Source organism: Capricornis sumatraensis, chromosome 17 (assembly GCF_032405125.1).
Source record: "Capricornis sumatraensis isolate serow.1 chromosome 17, serow.2, whole genome shotgun sequence".
Lineage (NCBI taxonomy): Eukaryota > Metazoa > Chordata > Mammalia > Artiodactyla > Bovidae > Capricornis > Capricornis sumatraensis.
Window position 1 is genome coordinate 41,877,483 of NC_091085.1, and position 18,133 is coordinate 41,895,615.

At 38.1% G+C, this 18,133-nt stretch overlaps 1 protein-coding gene across 2 annotated transcripts in view; it reads right to left on the reverse strand.

Moving 5' to 3' along the window:
• The window catches only part of AFG2A (AFG2 AAA ATPase homolog A), a 350,747-nt gene that overhangs the window by 327,637 nt on the left and 4,977 nt on the right, over positions 1-18,133 (reverse strand). For both annotated transcript variants that reach the window (XM_068990111.1, XM_068990112.1), the window contains 8 exons: positions 15,789-15,910; positions 14,516-14,673; positions 10,261-10,319; positions 9,011-9,631; positions 7,775-7,904; positions 7,449-7,505; positions 6,555-6,678; positions 3,801-4,056 (listed from right to left, as the gene is read on the reverse strand). In XM_068990111.1, the coding sequence (XP_068846212.1) occupies positions 3,801-4,056; positions 6,555-6,678; positions 7,449-7,505; positions 7,775-7,904; positions 9,011-9,631; positions 10,261-10,319; positions 14,516-14,673; positions 15,789-15,910 (1,527 nt within the window). The remainder of the gene's footprint in view (positions 1-3,800; positions 4,057-6,554; positions 6,679-7,448; positions 7,506-7,774; positions 7,905-9,010; positions 9,632-10,260; positions 10,320-14,515; positions 14,674-15,788; positions 15,911-18,133) is intronic.

Here is an 18,133-nt window from a genome sequence, read left to right on the forward strand (position 1 = left end):
AGGTCTCCTGCATTGCAGGCAGACACTTTAACCTCTGAGCCACCACGGAAGTCTGGTTTTAACCAAGATGTAGTTAAATCCACAGTCAGAACTAGACCTGAGAAATCTTGTCAGGGGGAAACCCAAAACTGACTGGAACTGTACAAAAAACAGCAGTAGCTATTTAAGGGGGCTTCCCTGGTGGCGCAATGGTAAAGAATCCATCTGCCAATTCAGGAGACACCAGAGACGTGGGTTCGATCCCTGGGTCAGGAAGATCCCCTGGAGGAGGAAATGGCAACCCACTCCAGTATCCTTGCCTGGAAAATCCCATGGATGAAGGAGCCTGGAGAACTACAGTCCACAGGGCTACAAGAGTCAGACACAACTGAGCACACATTTAAGGCACCACAAAACACTTCCTCATCTGTCTACTGCTACCTATGATGGTAGCAATAATCACCTGGAGTTATTCCTTTAGCACAGAGCAGGGATTTTTGAAGGCACCAGAGGTCAAGAAGACAGGAGTTTAAAGACAAAACTGAACTCAATCCTGAGATTAATAAATGTTTTTATTACTGTACCAAGAGGAGTAGGGGCTTCCCTCATAACTCAGCTGGTAAGAATCCACCTGCAATGGAGGAGACCCCAATTTGATCTTCCCAACTTAGGGAAGATTCCCTGAAGAAGGGGCAGGCTAGCCACTCCAGTAATTATGGGCTTCCCTGGTGGCTCAGCTGGTAAAGAATTCGCCTGCAATGCAGGAGACCTCAATTTGATTTCTGGGTTGGAAAGATCCCCTGGAGAAGGGATAGGTTACCCACACTCCAGTATCCATGGGCTTCCCTGGTGGCTCAGCTGGCAAAGACTCTGCCTGCAATGCAGGAGACCTAGATTCCATCACTGGATTGGGAAGATCCCCTGGAGAAGGGGACAGCTACCCACTCCAGTGTTCTTGCCTGGAGAATCCCAGGGACAGGGGAGCCTGGTGGGCTTCCATCTACGGGAATGCACAGTCAGACACAACTGAAGTGACTTAGCAGCAGCAGATATCATCTACCATAACTCTGTTAATTTACAAATGGAAAAAACTAAGGTTCAGATAAGGTAAAGAACTTGCCCAAGACCACAAGTCTGATCGTAAAGGTATTTTCTACTAAAAATCCATTTTCTACTATAACTCCCCACCCTGCCACCTCTTTAGGAATATCCCTTGCAAAAACTTCTAGGACACTGTTCTTAAGCTTTATTCTCTACATAAAATTAGAGAACAACACTATGTAGTACAACACAGGCTAGTATTTAAGACAGTATACAGAAAATCACATTATTTTCCCTACTGGACACTTCAGCTCTGAGACTAAATCATTTTTAAAATTAGCTTCTCAAAATCTGATCCACTGCTAGATTAGGGGAAACAGAAGTTTAAATACCTGATGATTTGAAATCATTAAGTCATATTAACAGCAGTTAATATTTATTTACTGCTTGTATATGCCATGTACTATACATCCTTTTCATGTGTACATATCTTCAAATAAGCGTTCTCTCTCTACCCTACCTTCTGACCCTTTCACAACTTTTTCAATTAAATGTAACACAGCAGTAGAAATTAAGTTTTCCTGCCATCTTCCTAAAGTTCTTGGGTGGGGTGGGGGGGTGGGGTTCTATTTATATCTAGTATGTGACTAGAAAGTAGATGATCCTATTTATATCTGGTATGTGAGTTACAATATCACTTTTCCCTAGTTTTGAGTATGTATCTCACTGTATTGTTGTTGTTTAGTCACTAAGTCGTATCTGACTCTGCAACGCCCTGGACTGCAACCCACCAGGCTCCTCTGTCCATGGCAAGAATAGTAGAGTGGGTTGCCATTTCCTTCTCCAGGGTTATCTACTAGACCCAGGGATTCAACTCACGTCTCTAGCATTAGCAGGAGGATTCTTTAACACTGAGCCATCAGGGAAGCTCTATCCCACTGTACAGTTCTTTACAGATCTTTTTCCTTCATTAGATTGTATGTTTCTAGACAGCATGAATCCCAGAACCTTCTAGAAAGCATGAAATCTATTAGAAAGTTGAAAAAGGATGCTGAGGAATGAATCCTTGCCTAGATAAGCAAGTACAAAGTAATGCTTAAAGAGTAATCCAGACTCTTCATTGTCACCTAATGGAATGAAGGAAGCAAAGTAAACCACTGATATTTCTGTTTCTTGATCAGCAGGGAAATTCATTTTCATGATCAAACTCATCAATGTTATGAAGAACAAGAAACTAGGCAGAAAGAGACTCTGTCCTAGACCATAAAGTACCAGAAGAATGTTCATATTTGCCTTGTCGTCTGCGTAACCTACAGTCCTCCCTAGTTGTGTGTCCTCTAAAATGGAAATTGTGAAAATGACCAAATAGAATGAATTAAAACTTATTTTTTATACAAAAAATAAGATATCCAAATTATCTCTTTCTTCCAAATATATTTTGTTCTTCCTTCTCAAAACTGTTTCCCTACACCCCATGTCAGATTAGAAAGATCAAATGACTAATAAAAGAGTCCAGAACCTAGTAAATTTGATTAACTATGAACCAAAGCTTTGCAAATAAAAGTTACCATATTTCTATACCAAAACTGTAAAAAAAAAAAAAAAAAAAAAAACCCCAAGAAACTAAATTCCCAATTTAAGAATTCAATTTCTTTCATGACCTACAAGGGTTAAACTTTATTTAAAGCACCTTATGAAAATACTGGATAGGTCACAAACTGGAACAGAATGCCACAAATGAAAAAAGATTCCTCCAAAATATAAAAGGACTTAGAAACATACGTCCATACTAGAGGAAAAAATAAATTTAAGGAACCTAAGATTCCTGGCAAACTAAAAATGCTATAAAGTATACACCCAGTCTTAGAAGAAAGATATCTTTTCTAGGAAAGATGCCTTTTCTAGAAATAAATACTCTCAGAACAACAACAACAAAAGATTATTCGACATTTTCAATAAAGTCTTACCTGCCTGATCTTTGCGACCCCATGGACTGTAGCCTATCAGGCTCCTCCGTCCATAGGATTTTCCAGGCAAGAGTGCTGGAGTGGATTGCCATTTCCTTCTCCAAGGGATCTTCCTGACCCAGGAATCGAAACCTGGTCTCCCGCATTGCAGGCAGACGCTTTACCGTCTGAGCCGCCAGGGAAGCCCATCAAATACTTTAATAGGCTATAAAAACTGCTCTGATCTGATTACATTTTCCATGGCTAAAATTACCCTGAAAAAACAGGTCTTAAGAGCTTCCAAAGCAACTACAGTTATGCCGTGGTTAAAGTCAGAGTCAACCGATTAATAACAGCCTTTATACATTTTCAAACTGAAACATCACTGTCACATTTTGAGGCATAGAATTCTTAGGTCTCACTAAGTACTTTTTTAGCACTTCAACAAATACAAAGCTGCCCTGTAACAAAAATTTTCATTCTCCAGCAAGCACTTCTATTTTCTAATAGGACAATATCAATAAACACTTTCACCATCAATACTGCCACTAATGCATCTAGTTACGTGTGTGCGTGTCTGTGTGTATCTGTGTACTTAGGAAGAAAGATACACACTGTAACACTGGTTATTTTTAGGACGAAGGATTAAGAGTGATTTTTTTCTTTTTACAGTTTTCTGAATTACCTGAGTTTTTAAAAACATATATATTTTTATGATTAGAAAAAAATTAGCTGTTTCCAATAGGAAAGTAATGAGATATAAATTATCAGCTTGTAAATAAACCAGAGTTATTAAATCCATCAGTACAGACTCACTATAGCAATCACTCTCACCTGCTTCATTACACAAGGCTTTCAAGTCTGCTCCAACATATCCATGAGCACTATTTGCCAGCTGTAGCAGTTCAGCTTCTGTGAGTAAATGGGGTACCCTTCGAAGCAGTTTCTGGAGGATATCCAGCCTGTCTTGAGCATTTGGAACTCCAATCTCAATCTCTTTATCAAATCGTCCAGGTCTTCGGAGTGCAGCATCTAAAGCATGAGGGCGATTTGTGGCCCCAAGGACCAACACCTGTCCTTCACTTCCTTCCTAACAAAATAAAATAAAAATATATTACATATTCTTCCGAAATTAAAAAAAAAAATGCACTTGTTATACAGACAAGGATAGATCTAACTGTTCACATTGCTAAGTCCTATCCCTTTTTTCTCAAATTTCATCATTCATCCCACATTTCCCAAAGCTCACTCTAAATACCCCTTCACTTAGAAAGTTTCCAATACTTAATTCTCCATCTATTGTAAGTGACGTCTCTCTCACTTCTGGCATCTTAACTACACAAGTCTCATGACTAACAATCTATATAACATTTATACCCTGTACCATATAGTTTTAGTTTAACTGTTTTAAGTTGTTTTTTTCGCCCACTTGAAATTAAGATTATGACTCACAGTCATTAAAATTATGATCTACATGTGCTTCAAACAGAACAAGGCTCTATTACACAGTTGTCTAAGAAATCTTCCTACATATGGACTATTTCTTTTTTGTTTTGATAAATCTTCAAATTCCTGAAACACACACAATATAACCAACACCCAAGTATCAGATACCCTTGAATACATATGGATTTTTACCCTGAGGATAAAACTTGGAACAATATGATCACAATAAGCCATCCGTAGAAATTATCCAACATTCTATTCAGATGACCTAAGTGCAATCTCACAGAGACAAGTTTAACTGAAATGTAATTTGAAGTAAGAAAACTTAAACCTAATCAATTAAACTGGATGTGCCAACAGAAAATGCATGGACTACAATGAATCTATGAATTATGACTTTAGAAGACAAAAAACACAGGCCCTTAAACATTTCCAGGCCAAAACATTAGTGTCACATGCTTGCTCCCAGTCCTGCCCAAAGGCAAGAACATCAGTTCACAGCAGCCTATCCCAGTGGCAGAGAAAGAAATAGCAATGACATAGTAATTAAGATCCTCCAACACAGAGCCTTCTATCAGATTTCTACTCACCAAAAAACTACTAATTATAATATAGCTCTCCACATGTATTTTTAAGAATGAAAAGAGTTGTTTATAAACAAGGCATTTGGTCAGCTTAACAACTGTACTTCTTATAAATGGACAAACTGGTGTCCCACTGTATGTATCAGTCTCTTGAGAGTACTGTTATTATGGGCCTGTCCTCAGAGCCCCACTAATAAACTCTCCAATAAACTAACAACACTGACTCCTCCAGCTCTGTAGTGTATGTGTGCTGTGTGCTCAGCTGTGTCTCTTTGTGACCTCATGGACTGCAGCCTGCCAGGCTCCTCTGTCCACAGGATTTTTCTTCTGTGTCTCTTGCATTGCAGGCAGACTCATTACCTACTGAGCCACTGGGGAAGCCTCCCACGCTCTGTAAGCTGAGGTCCAAACCTGGGACATTATAATCACACCCAGGTTACTTCCCTAAGACTGAGAACCAGGCGGTCATCCAGAGCGCCGTAGGCAACAACCCTTCTCTTAGGTTACTCTTAAAATTGTAGCACAGGTAAGCAAATAACAGAAATAATAACCAAAAGTTTGTTATTTTCATATGTTCAGTTTCTACCAATAGGTAGTAAAACCAAAAGGCTCCAACTCTCTAGTTTTTTAATGTGCAAAAGAAGGACATGGGACTCCATGATTTCTAAAATTTCTTTAGGCTCTAACAATTATTAAAATTCTAAAAACTGAGTTCTTTACAGTCTTGTGTAAGAAGTGTATTCTTCTGATAAATGCCTGCCAGGAGTCTGAATTTTTCTTCATTCCTCTTCCCTATTAGTTCTACTGGTCTTCCTTTCATAATCAGCACATAGTTCTTATTAATATAAGATTGCATGCACTATATACAAAGAATTTGGCAACATGAGTAAACTTTTTTTAAATGTACATTTCCCATGATTCTCACTTTGTCCTTTCACTTGCAAAACTTAAAGCTCTCCCACCAAACTAATTTTTACAAGAGTTATATGAGATTTACTCATGAAATTTCTTAGTAAATTCCCCTTAAGTTTAACTGCTAAATTTTCCTCACTGATTTTTACTTCAGGTTTTTAGGTTAATACCATTTATTAAAAAAAGAGATTTATCAATGTAAATAATTTTATATGCTAGAAAAACACTTGCCAGGTTATACTGTCCTTGCTATTACTAAGAAATTACTGGAGAAAATTATTTTATGGGTGTTGGTCCTCCAATTCTTAGAGCTAATATTTTTTCCTTTACCCTGCTGCTCCTGCTGCTGCTGCTAAGTCGCGTCAGTCGTGTCCGACGCTGTGCGACCCCATAGACGGCAGCCCACCAGGCTCCCCTGTCCCTGGGATTCTCCAGGCAAGAACACTGGAGTGGGTTGCCATTTCCTCCTCCAATGCATGAGTGAAAAGTGAAAGTTAAGTTGCAAGTCATGTCTAACTCTTAGTGACCCCATGGACTGCAGCCCTAGAGATCCCAAAAAACTCAGACATACTTGATAGTATTTGCTACTACATATTATTAAGAAAATCTCCCCTACTAAAGAAATCAATACTGGTGCTACACTTACTGAACCAATACCATCCATCAGTGTTAAGAGTGAAGCTACAACTCTTTTTTCCACTTCATTCTGAGCTCCTTCTCTTTTAGGGCAAAGTGCATCCAGCTCATCAATGAAAATAATTGATGGGTGCCTAAAAATAAACAAGCAAAATGAATTCTCTAGCACACATTTAGCTTTTAAATTTGATATGTTGCATTTCAATTAAAAAATTGATGTTTTTTTGATTGAAACACAATGCATCAAATTTAGAATTAGTATCAAAGACAAAAGCAACAGAATATGAAGCTGAAAAATCTTAGATTAATTCTTGCCTCAATTATTAAGTCACAAATATCACATGCTAGTAGATCTGCCCTCAATAAAAAGCAGAATACTGAGAACTTGTATAGCTCATGAGATGAGAGCAAATGCTCAGACAGAGCTTGCCCACTAAGGCCCCCGAAATTGCTATCTCTTGATCAATTCAGAAACTGAGGCCAGTGAAGCTATTCCTTGTGGTTTAAAGTTCAAGGGATAGAAAGTAAGAAACATTCTTTATTATTCATTATTTGTTTAAATTTTCTTTATATAGTTTATATATATTCTTTAGTTTATATAACTATAGTCACCATGCTATAGATTAGATCTCTATGATTTATAACTGAAAGTTTGTACCTTTTGCTATTATATTATGTAATTTAGTAACTTATTTATCTAAAACCATATTTCTAAAGATTGTTTCTAAAATAAAATTAGATAAAACTGGATTAGAACCTCATTAAATTTATAATCTAATTCCAGTGCTATAACTATTTTTGTTCTGTTCTTTCTTGTTTCATATAAAGTGCTACTATCTCTACTTTCATTAATATAGCCTTGACTATATCCAAAAAATTCCAAATATCCGAAAATAAAGAATACCGCAGAGTGGCTTCAGCAAATATCTGACGTAATCTTGCTTCCGTCTCCCCGTAGAATCTGTAAGAAATATATTACGTTTAAGGACCAACTCTTATCATTTTTAAAGCTCTGCCTATAAAAGTTCATCTGACTTCAAATATTTTCAGAATACTTAAAACTACTTTCAAAAAATATTTTCTAAACTTAAATTTTATACACATTAAAAGCAAATTTAACATTTCAGTGTGTAAAACATCCAGAGAGAATATTATGTAGCCATTTTTTTTAAACTACATTTAAGAAGTATATCTAATAATATTGTTTATTCTATTAAATTATGCACCTACTTGCTTATAATTTCAGGGCCATTAATTACAGAAACATAGGCACCAACTTCATTAGCAACAGCCCTGGCAATCATTGTCTTTCCCGTACCCGGAGGGCCATAGAGTAACACTCCTCTAGGGGGAGGAATTCCTAGAAGAAGTAGAGAACACTGGATTCAGCATTAGTAGGTTAATGGTAAGCACTGTCACATGACTTCAAACACGTGTTATAAAATGAATTTATGTGCATCAAAACTAAAGTAAGAGTCAGAACTTCCCCCCACCCCACCCTCGACATGCCAACTAGCCTAAACACTCATCTCCGACTTTTTCTCTCTGTGTAGACCCAACCAGGCCAGAGTGGTTAGTAAAAAACTGGTTGGATACCCACACTATTGTCATGCCCCAATCCACACAGCATTGTCCAATGACCAGAAAACAAAACCCAAACAAAGACATCCAAAAGAAGCCACCAATCCCAGTTTTCATCCAACTAGTCATCTCAGAGAATATAAGCATTACAAGCAAAATGTCAATTCAAGGGTTCACTTGATACATATAAAGATTCATGAAAAAGGAAAAAGCAAAAAAACGGAGTAAGACATGGTATGCACCACATATGTGCAGAGGATCTGGGCAGTAATCTTTCAGAAGCCCTGAGTTTTCTAAAAGTCAAGTCACTCCCTGCACTTGTTTCAATACAAAGAGATCAGCATTCAGCTACACTGCCTAACAAAGAAACCCAAACTATTTAATGTTTGGTTTATTCCTTTAGTCATTACAGTTAATCTAGCATGGTACTTATTCCAGATCCAATACAAACAACTGTGGTAGTATGCAGTTAAAACAGACAAGACTATGACTGACTCACATTATACCCTAAAGCAGCAGTCCCCAAACTTTTGGGAACCAGGGACTAGTTTTGTGGAAAATAATTTCTCCACTGACCAGGGGTGCAGAGGTAGGGGGGAAGATTGGGATGGTTTAGGGATGATTCAAGTGTTTTACATTTATCGTGCACTTTATTTCTATGATTATTACATCAGCTCCACATCAGAGGCATTAGGTATTAGATCCGGAACATAGCAAAAGGCTCAATTAAAAGGCATTTCCCAAAGCAACTCGCAACTCATACCACACGTCCCACTCAGGAAAGAAAAACAGGAAGAGAATGTGAACAATTATTAGGTAAGTGCAATGAGCCAACTGCTTTCTAGTTTAACATTTCTGGGTATAATACACTGAAAAAAATCTTACCATAACTCTTGAAAAGCTCAGGCTGTTTGAGAGGTAATTCAATAATTTCTCTAATTTCTTTCAGCTGACTATTTAAGCCACCTATCATGTCATAAGTCACTTTTAATTGGTTGGCTTGATCTTTTGAATTTGTACGGTTCTTTATAAAACTGACTCTTGTTTTTGAAGAAATAAAATAAAAGGTATCGGTGTTGCTCTGTGCTCCCACGCTGGGTGACTTTAGCAATCTTCCTTCCCTGGAAGACTCAAAACTACATGCAAGCCCTGTGACTTCCTCTAGTCCACGTCCACTGCCACTCCCAGGGCTCTGTGTACCATCTGACGAAATGCCACCAGCTTTATTCATCATTCTGTCATCTACTGGTTTGTAAGGAGTACTACTTGATGCCGGCCATCGGGGCACTTCCAGATCTAACTGGCTTAGTTGTAAGGATATATCCAGGGTGCTGGGATCTCTGCTGGACAGCTCAGAGGCCATTCCCCAGGCAGCACTGTCAGAGTCATTCTGAGCCCTTCTCAACATTGTGCCATCTGCCCCCTTCACTCTCAACACTTGCAGCTTGCACGGTCGTCCATAGAATGTACAGTACAGAAAGTTGCCTGGTAAAACAACCTTGCCATCTGGAAAACAATTTATTAAATATATATGTCAGCACAATTTCATTCATTTAAAGAGTGAATAGCAATTTAATCTATTAACATAATTATGCCTGAAAAGACTAAACCAAAGATGAAAAACAGGACCTAAAATTCGTCCCCTAAGATACAGCACTATTTGCAGACAGAAGGAAAAGATGATTCTCTGAAATCCTCTATACTCAATACATGTATGATTCTATCAACTATATTCCCATATGGCCAGGCATTCCATGTTCAACAATGAACCAACCTAAAATGGCACACCTAAACTAACACTCCAACATTCCTCACTGAAAAGAACAGAGCTCAAGGGTTAAAAGTGTCAGTTCTACCACCAACTGTCCACAGGTTAAGTCATATGTTCTCTCCATAGCTCAACTATCAGTCAATTACACAGCAGCTGAAGTTAATGCTGGGGGGGGTGGGTGGGGGGAAGGAGAGAGAAACTACATTCCTATCTTAAAGGGATATCAATTCATTGGAAAGAATATTCTCTACGCTATTTCAAAGAAAAGTATTATGCACACAAGACCTAGAAGACACATTAGTTTATTTGCTGCTGCCTTGCTTTTCAAAATTTAGAAACTATTAAAAATAGTTAAAAATCTCACCTAGTTTTCTCAAAATACAACCAGCCAGTTGTTCTTCATTAATATCTGCATTTTTGTCACTGTGAAGGGTGGGAGAAATAAAAATCAGCATTAAGTACACCAGAAACTAAAATGTAATATAAAATGACATGTACACTGTGATAACACAGACCTAATCAAGAAAATCATTAGTTTACAACCTAGAAAAAGTTTATACTATTTTAAACGATTTATACTTTTCAGATATGTCTTACAGCCATGAAATCATTTGTAATTTCGTTTCCTAGAAGCCTAAATCAATGTTTTTTTTTTACTATCTTACATATCACTCATACACACACACACAACCCCCTTATACTCAGGTGCATACATGTACAAGCAACTGAGCACACCCATACATGTACAAACGTGGTATACATTTATGCACTACATCTCTGGATGTAGTATATGTACAATAAATTAAAACAAAAAATGTGTTTTTTATTGTATATCATAGCCAAAAACATTTTTAAAAAACCACTGGCCTCAATTAATCATTTCCTTTCTGAACTTGCCCAGCTTGGATAAAGGCTTTTATTAATAGCTTACTTTATTCTCTATGAATCATTTATAAATTACCTTTAAGGAAATTTAAATCCTACAGAGTACATTATCTGAAGAGGTACGAAAAAAGCAAGGTAATGGTACAATGGAAGTTTATTCAAGAGAAAGGGCATGCCTAAAAAAAATGAAAACGCCTTCTTCTGACCAATTACTGTGTTTTCCAGGAAGATTGCTTGTTTGACTACAGAAGTATGGCTAAAAATCATTATACTTGTAACGAAACACATCCTTGGAGAGTTCTCAGAACATGCATTTTTCCTCCTCCATGTGTAAGCAGTCAGTATCAGGAGAAGCAGGCTATGGCTGTTGAATTCTGACAGAGATCACAGAGGGAGAATGGTTTAGCTCAGGAAAAGGTGTATTAGCAGGCCCATGTGGTTCAAATCTAAGCCATGCTCTCAATCACATTATCAGGAAGAAAACTGATACAAACTTATTTCAGGATTCCATATACAAATTCATCTACTTGCTAAAATATGTTTGTAACCCCCAAATCAATACTAGCAGGGCTTTCCCAGACATCTGTGAAAGAGAACAGAACAGGCAAAAATGTGAGTTACCCAACACTATCCCAGCTGAGGTTAAAAAAAGCCTCTATTTCAACTCTCATTCACAGGTGACCAGAAGACAGAAGTTGGGGAGGGAAGGGAGCAGTACAATATAGAGCAAAAAGCTGCAGCTCCAGGACCAGGTAGAGATGGGTTTGAATCCTAACTCTGGCACCTCTGAATGGGGTGACCTCAGGCAAGTCAGTTAATACTTCTTAGCCACTTATCTTTTCTAAAGTAAAGAAAATACAATCTACCAGAATGGGTTGTTCAGGGAGTTATAAGTTATAAATTATAATCTATTTAAGATATATATTTTCATATATTTACATGTTAAATAAACACACACACATGTGGCAACTTCATGTAACCTAACTACTGCAAATGATGATTTGATTATTTTATTTATTGAAATAAAAAAGGAGGAAATTTCATGAATCAAATGTGTGTATAAAGAGGAAACTTTATGCATTTCCTTAAATACTTAAATTTACTTGTTTATAGAACTCTGAAACTATGTAGACTGTTACTTATTAAACTTTGAATAGAAAATATTTGTAAATATGTAAAATACATAAAAGTAAACAGTTTTGTTTTAAAAAAAAAAGAATGTGTGCAGATAAAATCATTTCCACTAGAAGGAGCTCTAACATTAGTAATAAAATTTTTCAGATAACACCTGAAGAATTTAAGCAGCAGACTAAAATTACTGATTTTTCTTATTGAAAATTAAGTTTCTTGTTTAAGTTCTGCTGCCACATTTAAAACAAGATTCTTAAAAAAAAAAAAAAAGCTTCATGTATTTAATACATAAAAAGTCCCTCTATAATAGGTACTCGTTATCACCTAAGACTCCTGCGCCCTCAAGAGGTCACACTTGTTAGTAACTGTATATACAGTCAACTGATAACTGCCTAAAGGACTATTTTAGAACAGTCTAAAGATTACTTTACGCTAGTAAAGTAATGCTCAAAATACTCCAAGCCAGGCTTCAGCTATACGTGAACTTCCAGATGTTCAAGCTGGTTTTAGGAAAGGCAGAGGAACCAGAGATCAAATTGCCAACATCCGCTGGGTCATGGAAAAACCTAGAGAGTTCCAGAAAAACATCTATTTCTGCTTTATTGACTATGCCAAAGCCTCGGACTGCATGGATCACAATAAACTGTGGAAAATTCTGAAAGAGATGGGAAGACCAGACCACCTGATCTGCCTCTTAAGAAACCTAAATGTAGGTCAGGAAGCAACAGTATAGAACTGGACATGGAACAACAGACTGGTTCCAAATAGGAAAAGGAGTCCGTCAAGGCTGTATATTGTCACCCTGCTTATTTAACTTCTATGCAGAGTACATCATGAGAAACGCTGGGCTGGAAGAAGCACAAGCTGGAATCAAGATTCCTGGGAGAAATATCAGTCACCTCAGATATGCAGATGACACCACCCTTATGGCAGAAAGTGAAGAGGAACTAAAAAGCCTCTTGATGAAAGTGAAAGAGGAGAGTGAAAAAGTTGGCTTAAAGCTCAACATTCAGAAAATGAAGATCATGGCATCTGGTCCCATCACTGGGGAAACAGTGGAAACAGTATCAGACTTTATTTTTTGGGGCTCCAAAATCACTGCAGATGGTGACTGCAGCCATGAAATCAAGACGCTTACTCCTTGGAAGAAAAGTTATGACCAACCTAGATAGTATATTCAAAAGCAGAGACATTACTTTGCCGACTAAGGTCCATCTAGTCAAGGCTATGGTTTTTCCAGTAGTCATGTATGGATGTGAGAGTTGGACTGTGAAGAAGGCTGAGTGCCAAAGAATTGACTCTTTTGAACTGTGGTGTTGGAGAAGACTCTTGAGAGTCCCTTGGACTGCAAGGAGATCCAACCAGTCCATTCTGAAGGAGATCAGCCCTGGGATTTCTTTGGAAGGAATGATGCTAAAGCTGAAGCTCCAGTACTTTGGCCACCTCATGTGAAGAGTTGACTCACTGGAAAAGACTCTGATGCTGGGAGAGATTGGAGGCAGGAGGAGAAGGGGACGACAGAGGATGAGATGGCTGGATGGCATCACGGACTTGATGGAAGGGAGTCTGAGAGAACTGCAGGAGTTGGTGATGGACAGGGAGGGCTGGCGTGCTGCGATTCATGGGGTCACAAAGAGTCGGACACGACTGAGCAACTGAACTGAACTGAAAGATTAATCCTATTTAACCTGAGTTAATTAAAAAATTACCATAAAATAATCAGCAAGTTACTTCTCACTGAGCCCATTCTCTCACCTGTAAAAATGGATAAACATGGACACCTTGCAGGATAGAGGATTAAATGAGGGAAGAAAAATGGGAAAAGTGTATGCACTTGTGTCCTAGCACATGGTTGGTGCTCAACATATGTTGTGTTCTTGCTTCCTTTCTGCCTTTTACTTTGTTGCTCACTAAACTGTTATAAAATGCACTGAAGATAGTTTCCTGTTTATAAAAAGGAAAATAAGCTAAAGCTTAAGCTTGGAATCTACAAAAGTAGCAAAAGTGAAGAAAACATTCACATACTTTGCTTGAGCAGTCTTAATTAAAACTTGTTTCTTGCCTACTCACAGTAATCTACTACTGTCTTTACAACTGTAAAACAGGAAGCCCTGATTACACCACAAACCATGAGAGAAAATCACCATTAAATATCCATCAATAGTAATTCCTCTTACCTAAAATGTCAGAGCATACTATAATCACAGGACATTAGAAAGCCTATAGTCCATAAATGACATAACACCCATCTAGTCTGTGCTGTCTGATACAGTAGGTCACTAGCCACTCAACACTTGTGGCTAGCAAGTGCTAATAATGTGGCTAGCTCAAACTGAGATGTGCTACAAAGGTAACATAACAGTGGATTTTGAAGGCTCAGTTTGAAAAGCAGAATGAGAAATCTTGTTAATAACTTTTTGTACTTATAAGTTCAAATAAAATTTTATATGTTGATTAAATAAAATATACAATTACTTTCTCTTTCTCTTCACTTTTTAAATGTGGCTACTAGAAAATGCAAAATAACACATGTGGTTCACATTTGACTCATTGTATTACTGGGCAGCACTAATCCAGACAATCACCAACAACAAGAGCCAAACCTGAGAGCCACGTCCAGTTCCTCAGCCTGCAGCACAGCACCCAAAACAGGCTGGACATGGATGGCATCACCAACCCTCACACCCACATTCTTCTGTGCCACTTCACTCAGGCCAACCTTTCCTCCAGGAAATCCTGCCACAGGCCAGGCTGTATAGACCTGCCCAGAACAGAGGAAACAAAAAAATAGAAAATATGTATTTGTAGAATATCATTAATTTATAAGAAAGAAAACTAAGCACAGTCAAGTATATGGCTCTGCAAAACACAGTCTTTGCCTCAAAGGAGATACTATGAGATACAAACTACAAAAAAACTATTGAGTTTCAGCAAGCTCTGGGAGTTGGTGAGGACAGGGAGGCCTTGCATCCTGCAGTCCACTGGGTCACAGAGAGTCAGACGACTGTACGACTGAACTGAACTGATAAATATTACATCTTTTTTTGGTGAAGATTAGGGGTAATCCCACAGGGTAAATGGTGGAAGAACTGAGAGTTGGTTTTTAGGAAAAGAGATAAGACGTTAACAGGTGATAAGAGGAAGATAAGAAAAAATACTGAAGGCAAGCTAACTGTAAGGTAATTCAGTCTGGAGCATAAACTACATCTAGGAAACAGGGAGGACCAGCACAAGAGCTCCATGGGAACCTGGATCTCATCAGACTTATGTTCTAAGGGAGAAGGTTTCTAGCTCCAGATTAGTGGGCTGAGCTTATGCATTTATAGTCTTCTCTTCCACAAAACACAGTGAAGGATTTTTTACAGTATAAGCCCAGGACAACAAAAGGAATGGGATATGCCATCCGCAGATATGAGATGACAAAATACTCCCAGAGGACCCCACCAGTCGAGAGAACACTGACTGATGAAGCAGCAGCAGAAGACATGGCAGAGGCAGAAGAAGAAAGCCAAGCTGCCAAAAATGATTCAAGAAAGATCCTGGACTGAAGAGTCTTGGGTATGATGAGTGGCTGCAAGGACAAACAGAGGGTAATCAAATATGTATATACAAAACAAATGACCCAAAATAACATTTCTGTGAGGAAATACAACTCACAGACAGAAAAATATAGGGCTGTTAGTGAGTCACTACTGCTGGGGGAAAGGCTTCTCCACATCATGACACTTAAGAGCTACAACTCCCAGGGTATTATAGGAAGGAGAAGTTTATACAGATGTGAGGGTCTTGTAAAATATAGCTTTTCAATCATCAGTGCTTGTGTTGAAAATCAAAAACATCTCAAATATTTCTAAAGGAAATGAAAAGGACTCTTACCTCCTGCTTTCCATCCAAACTGGTAAGCAACACTGGTCGACCAATACAAATATTTGCAGACTTCATGGTATTGAGTCCAAGTTGAACAAGAGAATTCTGGAATGCTTTAGGAACTTTGTCATCTACCAAGAAGAAGAAAATTATTTTCACAGTATTCTGTAACTGAAGTTAAAGCAAGATTTCTTTGGGACTAAATAAAAATCCTTAATCTACATTACCACATGAATGCACTTACCATACCCTGGAGAAACTATTTTTCAAACCCTCTTTATTTTAGCAGATACAAAACCAAGACTTTGTGAGATTCCACTGACAATATGAATGCTAACTAAAAAAGGATAGTGCATGGTGCATGGGGATCACCCACAGAGATGTTATGGGGAGGGAGGTGGGAGGGGGTTTCATGTTTGGGAACACATGTAAGAATTAAAGATTTTAAAATTTAATAAAAAAAAAAAAAAAGAAAAAAAAAATCTTAAAAAAAAATAAAAAAAAAAAAAGGATATTTTATGGGTAGCTATTAGTTTTCATTATTATTTTTTTAATCTCTAATTTCATTACTAACTGAACATACTTGGAATAGGGCTTTTCATAGTTGCATTCTGAACATCTCCTATTACAAATTCTTACATTGACTTGGCTACTAGTACTGAAAGGTCTGAACTGGGGAAATGGCACATAATCTGGCTCTAGAGGATTAAGTTATGTTTCCACTTCTGACCCACAGGACAGGAATCACACATTTTCCTTTCTATTCCCAAGAACACATGGATAACCATAACACAGGTCTTGTTCCTTAGGTGAAGACACACTGGCTCAAATGACCATTAGTGCTTTCAACTTTTGGCCAGAGAAGGGCCTGCAATTCAGTCCAGTTACAAAACTTCTGAAAATGATGTCCTAACATCTCTAGCTCTGCCTACCCACTCCCTCAGGCTGCACATCTGGTTAGCTGCCCCTCCTCTCATCTCCCAGAATCTTATATTGTCTGATACTAGCACTTATCATCATAATATTCATTTATTTTACAATTCAACTTTCCTTTAAACTATATACTGCTTTGGGGACAGGAACTGGGTCATACTCATCTTTGTAAGCTGCACTGCCTAGAAGTTCATCAAATATAGAGTTCGTCTGCATAATAAATATCCGTGATAAGAATGGATGCAGTAGTAAGTATACAGTATTTTTCTTTTCAGCACAAAATCCATGCTAGCACTTATGATGCCTGTCACAAACTTTATTATAAAACTTATTATAGTCACATATAATAAGAGAGCTCTGACTAGTATTCGTGTTCTTCCATAATCAGAAAACAGATCTGTTGTAATTAAAAAGAAACTAAGTTTGGAAAATTCAGCAGTAGCCACAGGACTGGAAAAGGTCAGTTTTCATCCCAATTCCAAAGAAAGGCAATGCCAAAGAATGCTCAAACTACCGCACAGTTGCACTCATCTCAGATGCTAGTAAAGTAATGCTCAAAATTCTCCAAGCCAGACTTCAGCAGTACGTGAACCGTGAAATCCCTGATGTTCAAGCTGGTTTTAGAAAAGGCAGAGGAACCAGAGATCAAATTGCCAACATCCGCTGGGTCATGGAAAAACCTAGAGAGTTCCAGAAAAACATCTATTTCTGCTTTATTGACTATGCCAAAGCCTTTGACTGTGTGGATCACAATAAACTGTGGAAAATTCTGGAAGAGATGGGAATACCAGACCACCTAACCTGCCTCTTGAAAAATCTGTATGCAGGTCAGGAAGCAACAGTATAGAACTGGACATGGAACAACAGACTGGTTCCAAATAGGAAAAGGAGTACGTCAAGGCTGTATATTATCACCCTGCTTATTTAACTTCTATGCAGAGTACATCATGAGAAATGCTGGACTGGAAGAAACACAAGCTGGAATCAAGATTGCCGGGAGAAATATCAGTCACCTCAGATATGCAGATGACACCACCCTTATGGCAGAAAGTGAAGAGGAACTAAAAAGCCTCTTGATGAAAGTGAAAGAGGAGAGTGAAAAAGTGGGCTTAAAGCTCAACATTCAGAAAACGAAGATCATGGCATCTGGTCCCATCACTTCATGGGAAATAGATGGGGAAACAGTGGAAACAGTGTCAGACTTTATTTTTTTCGGCTCCAAAATCACTGCAGATGGTGACCGCAGCCATGAAATCAAAAGACGCTTACTCCTTGGAAGAAAAGTTACGACCAACCTAGATAGTATATTCAAAAGCAGAGACATTACTTTGCTGACTAAGGTCCGCCTAGTCAAGGCTATGGTTTTTCCTGTGGTCATGTATGGATGTGAGAGTTGGACTGTGAAGAAGGCTGAGTGCCAA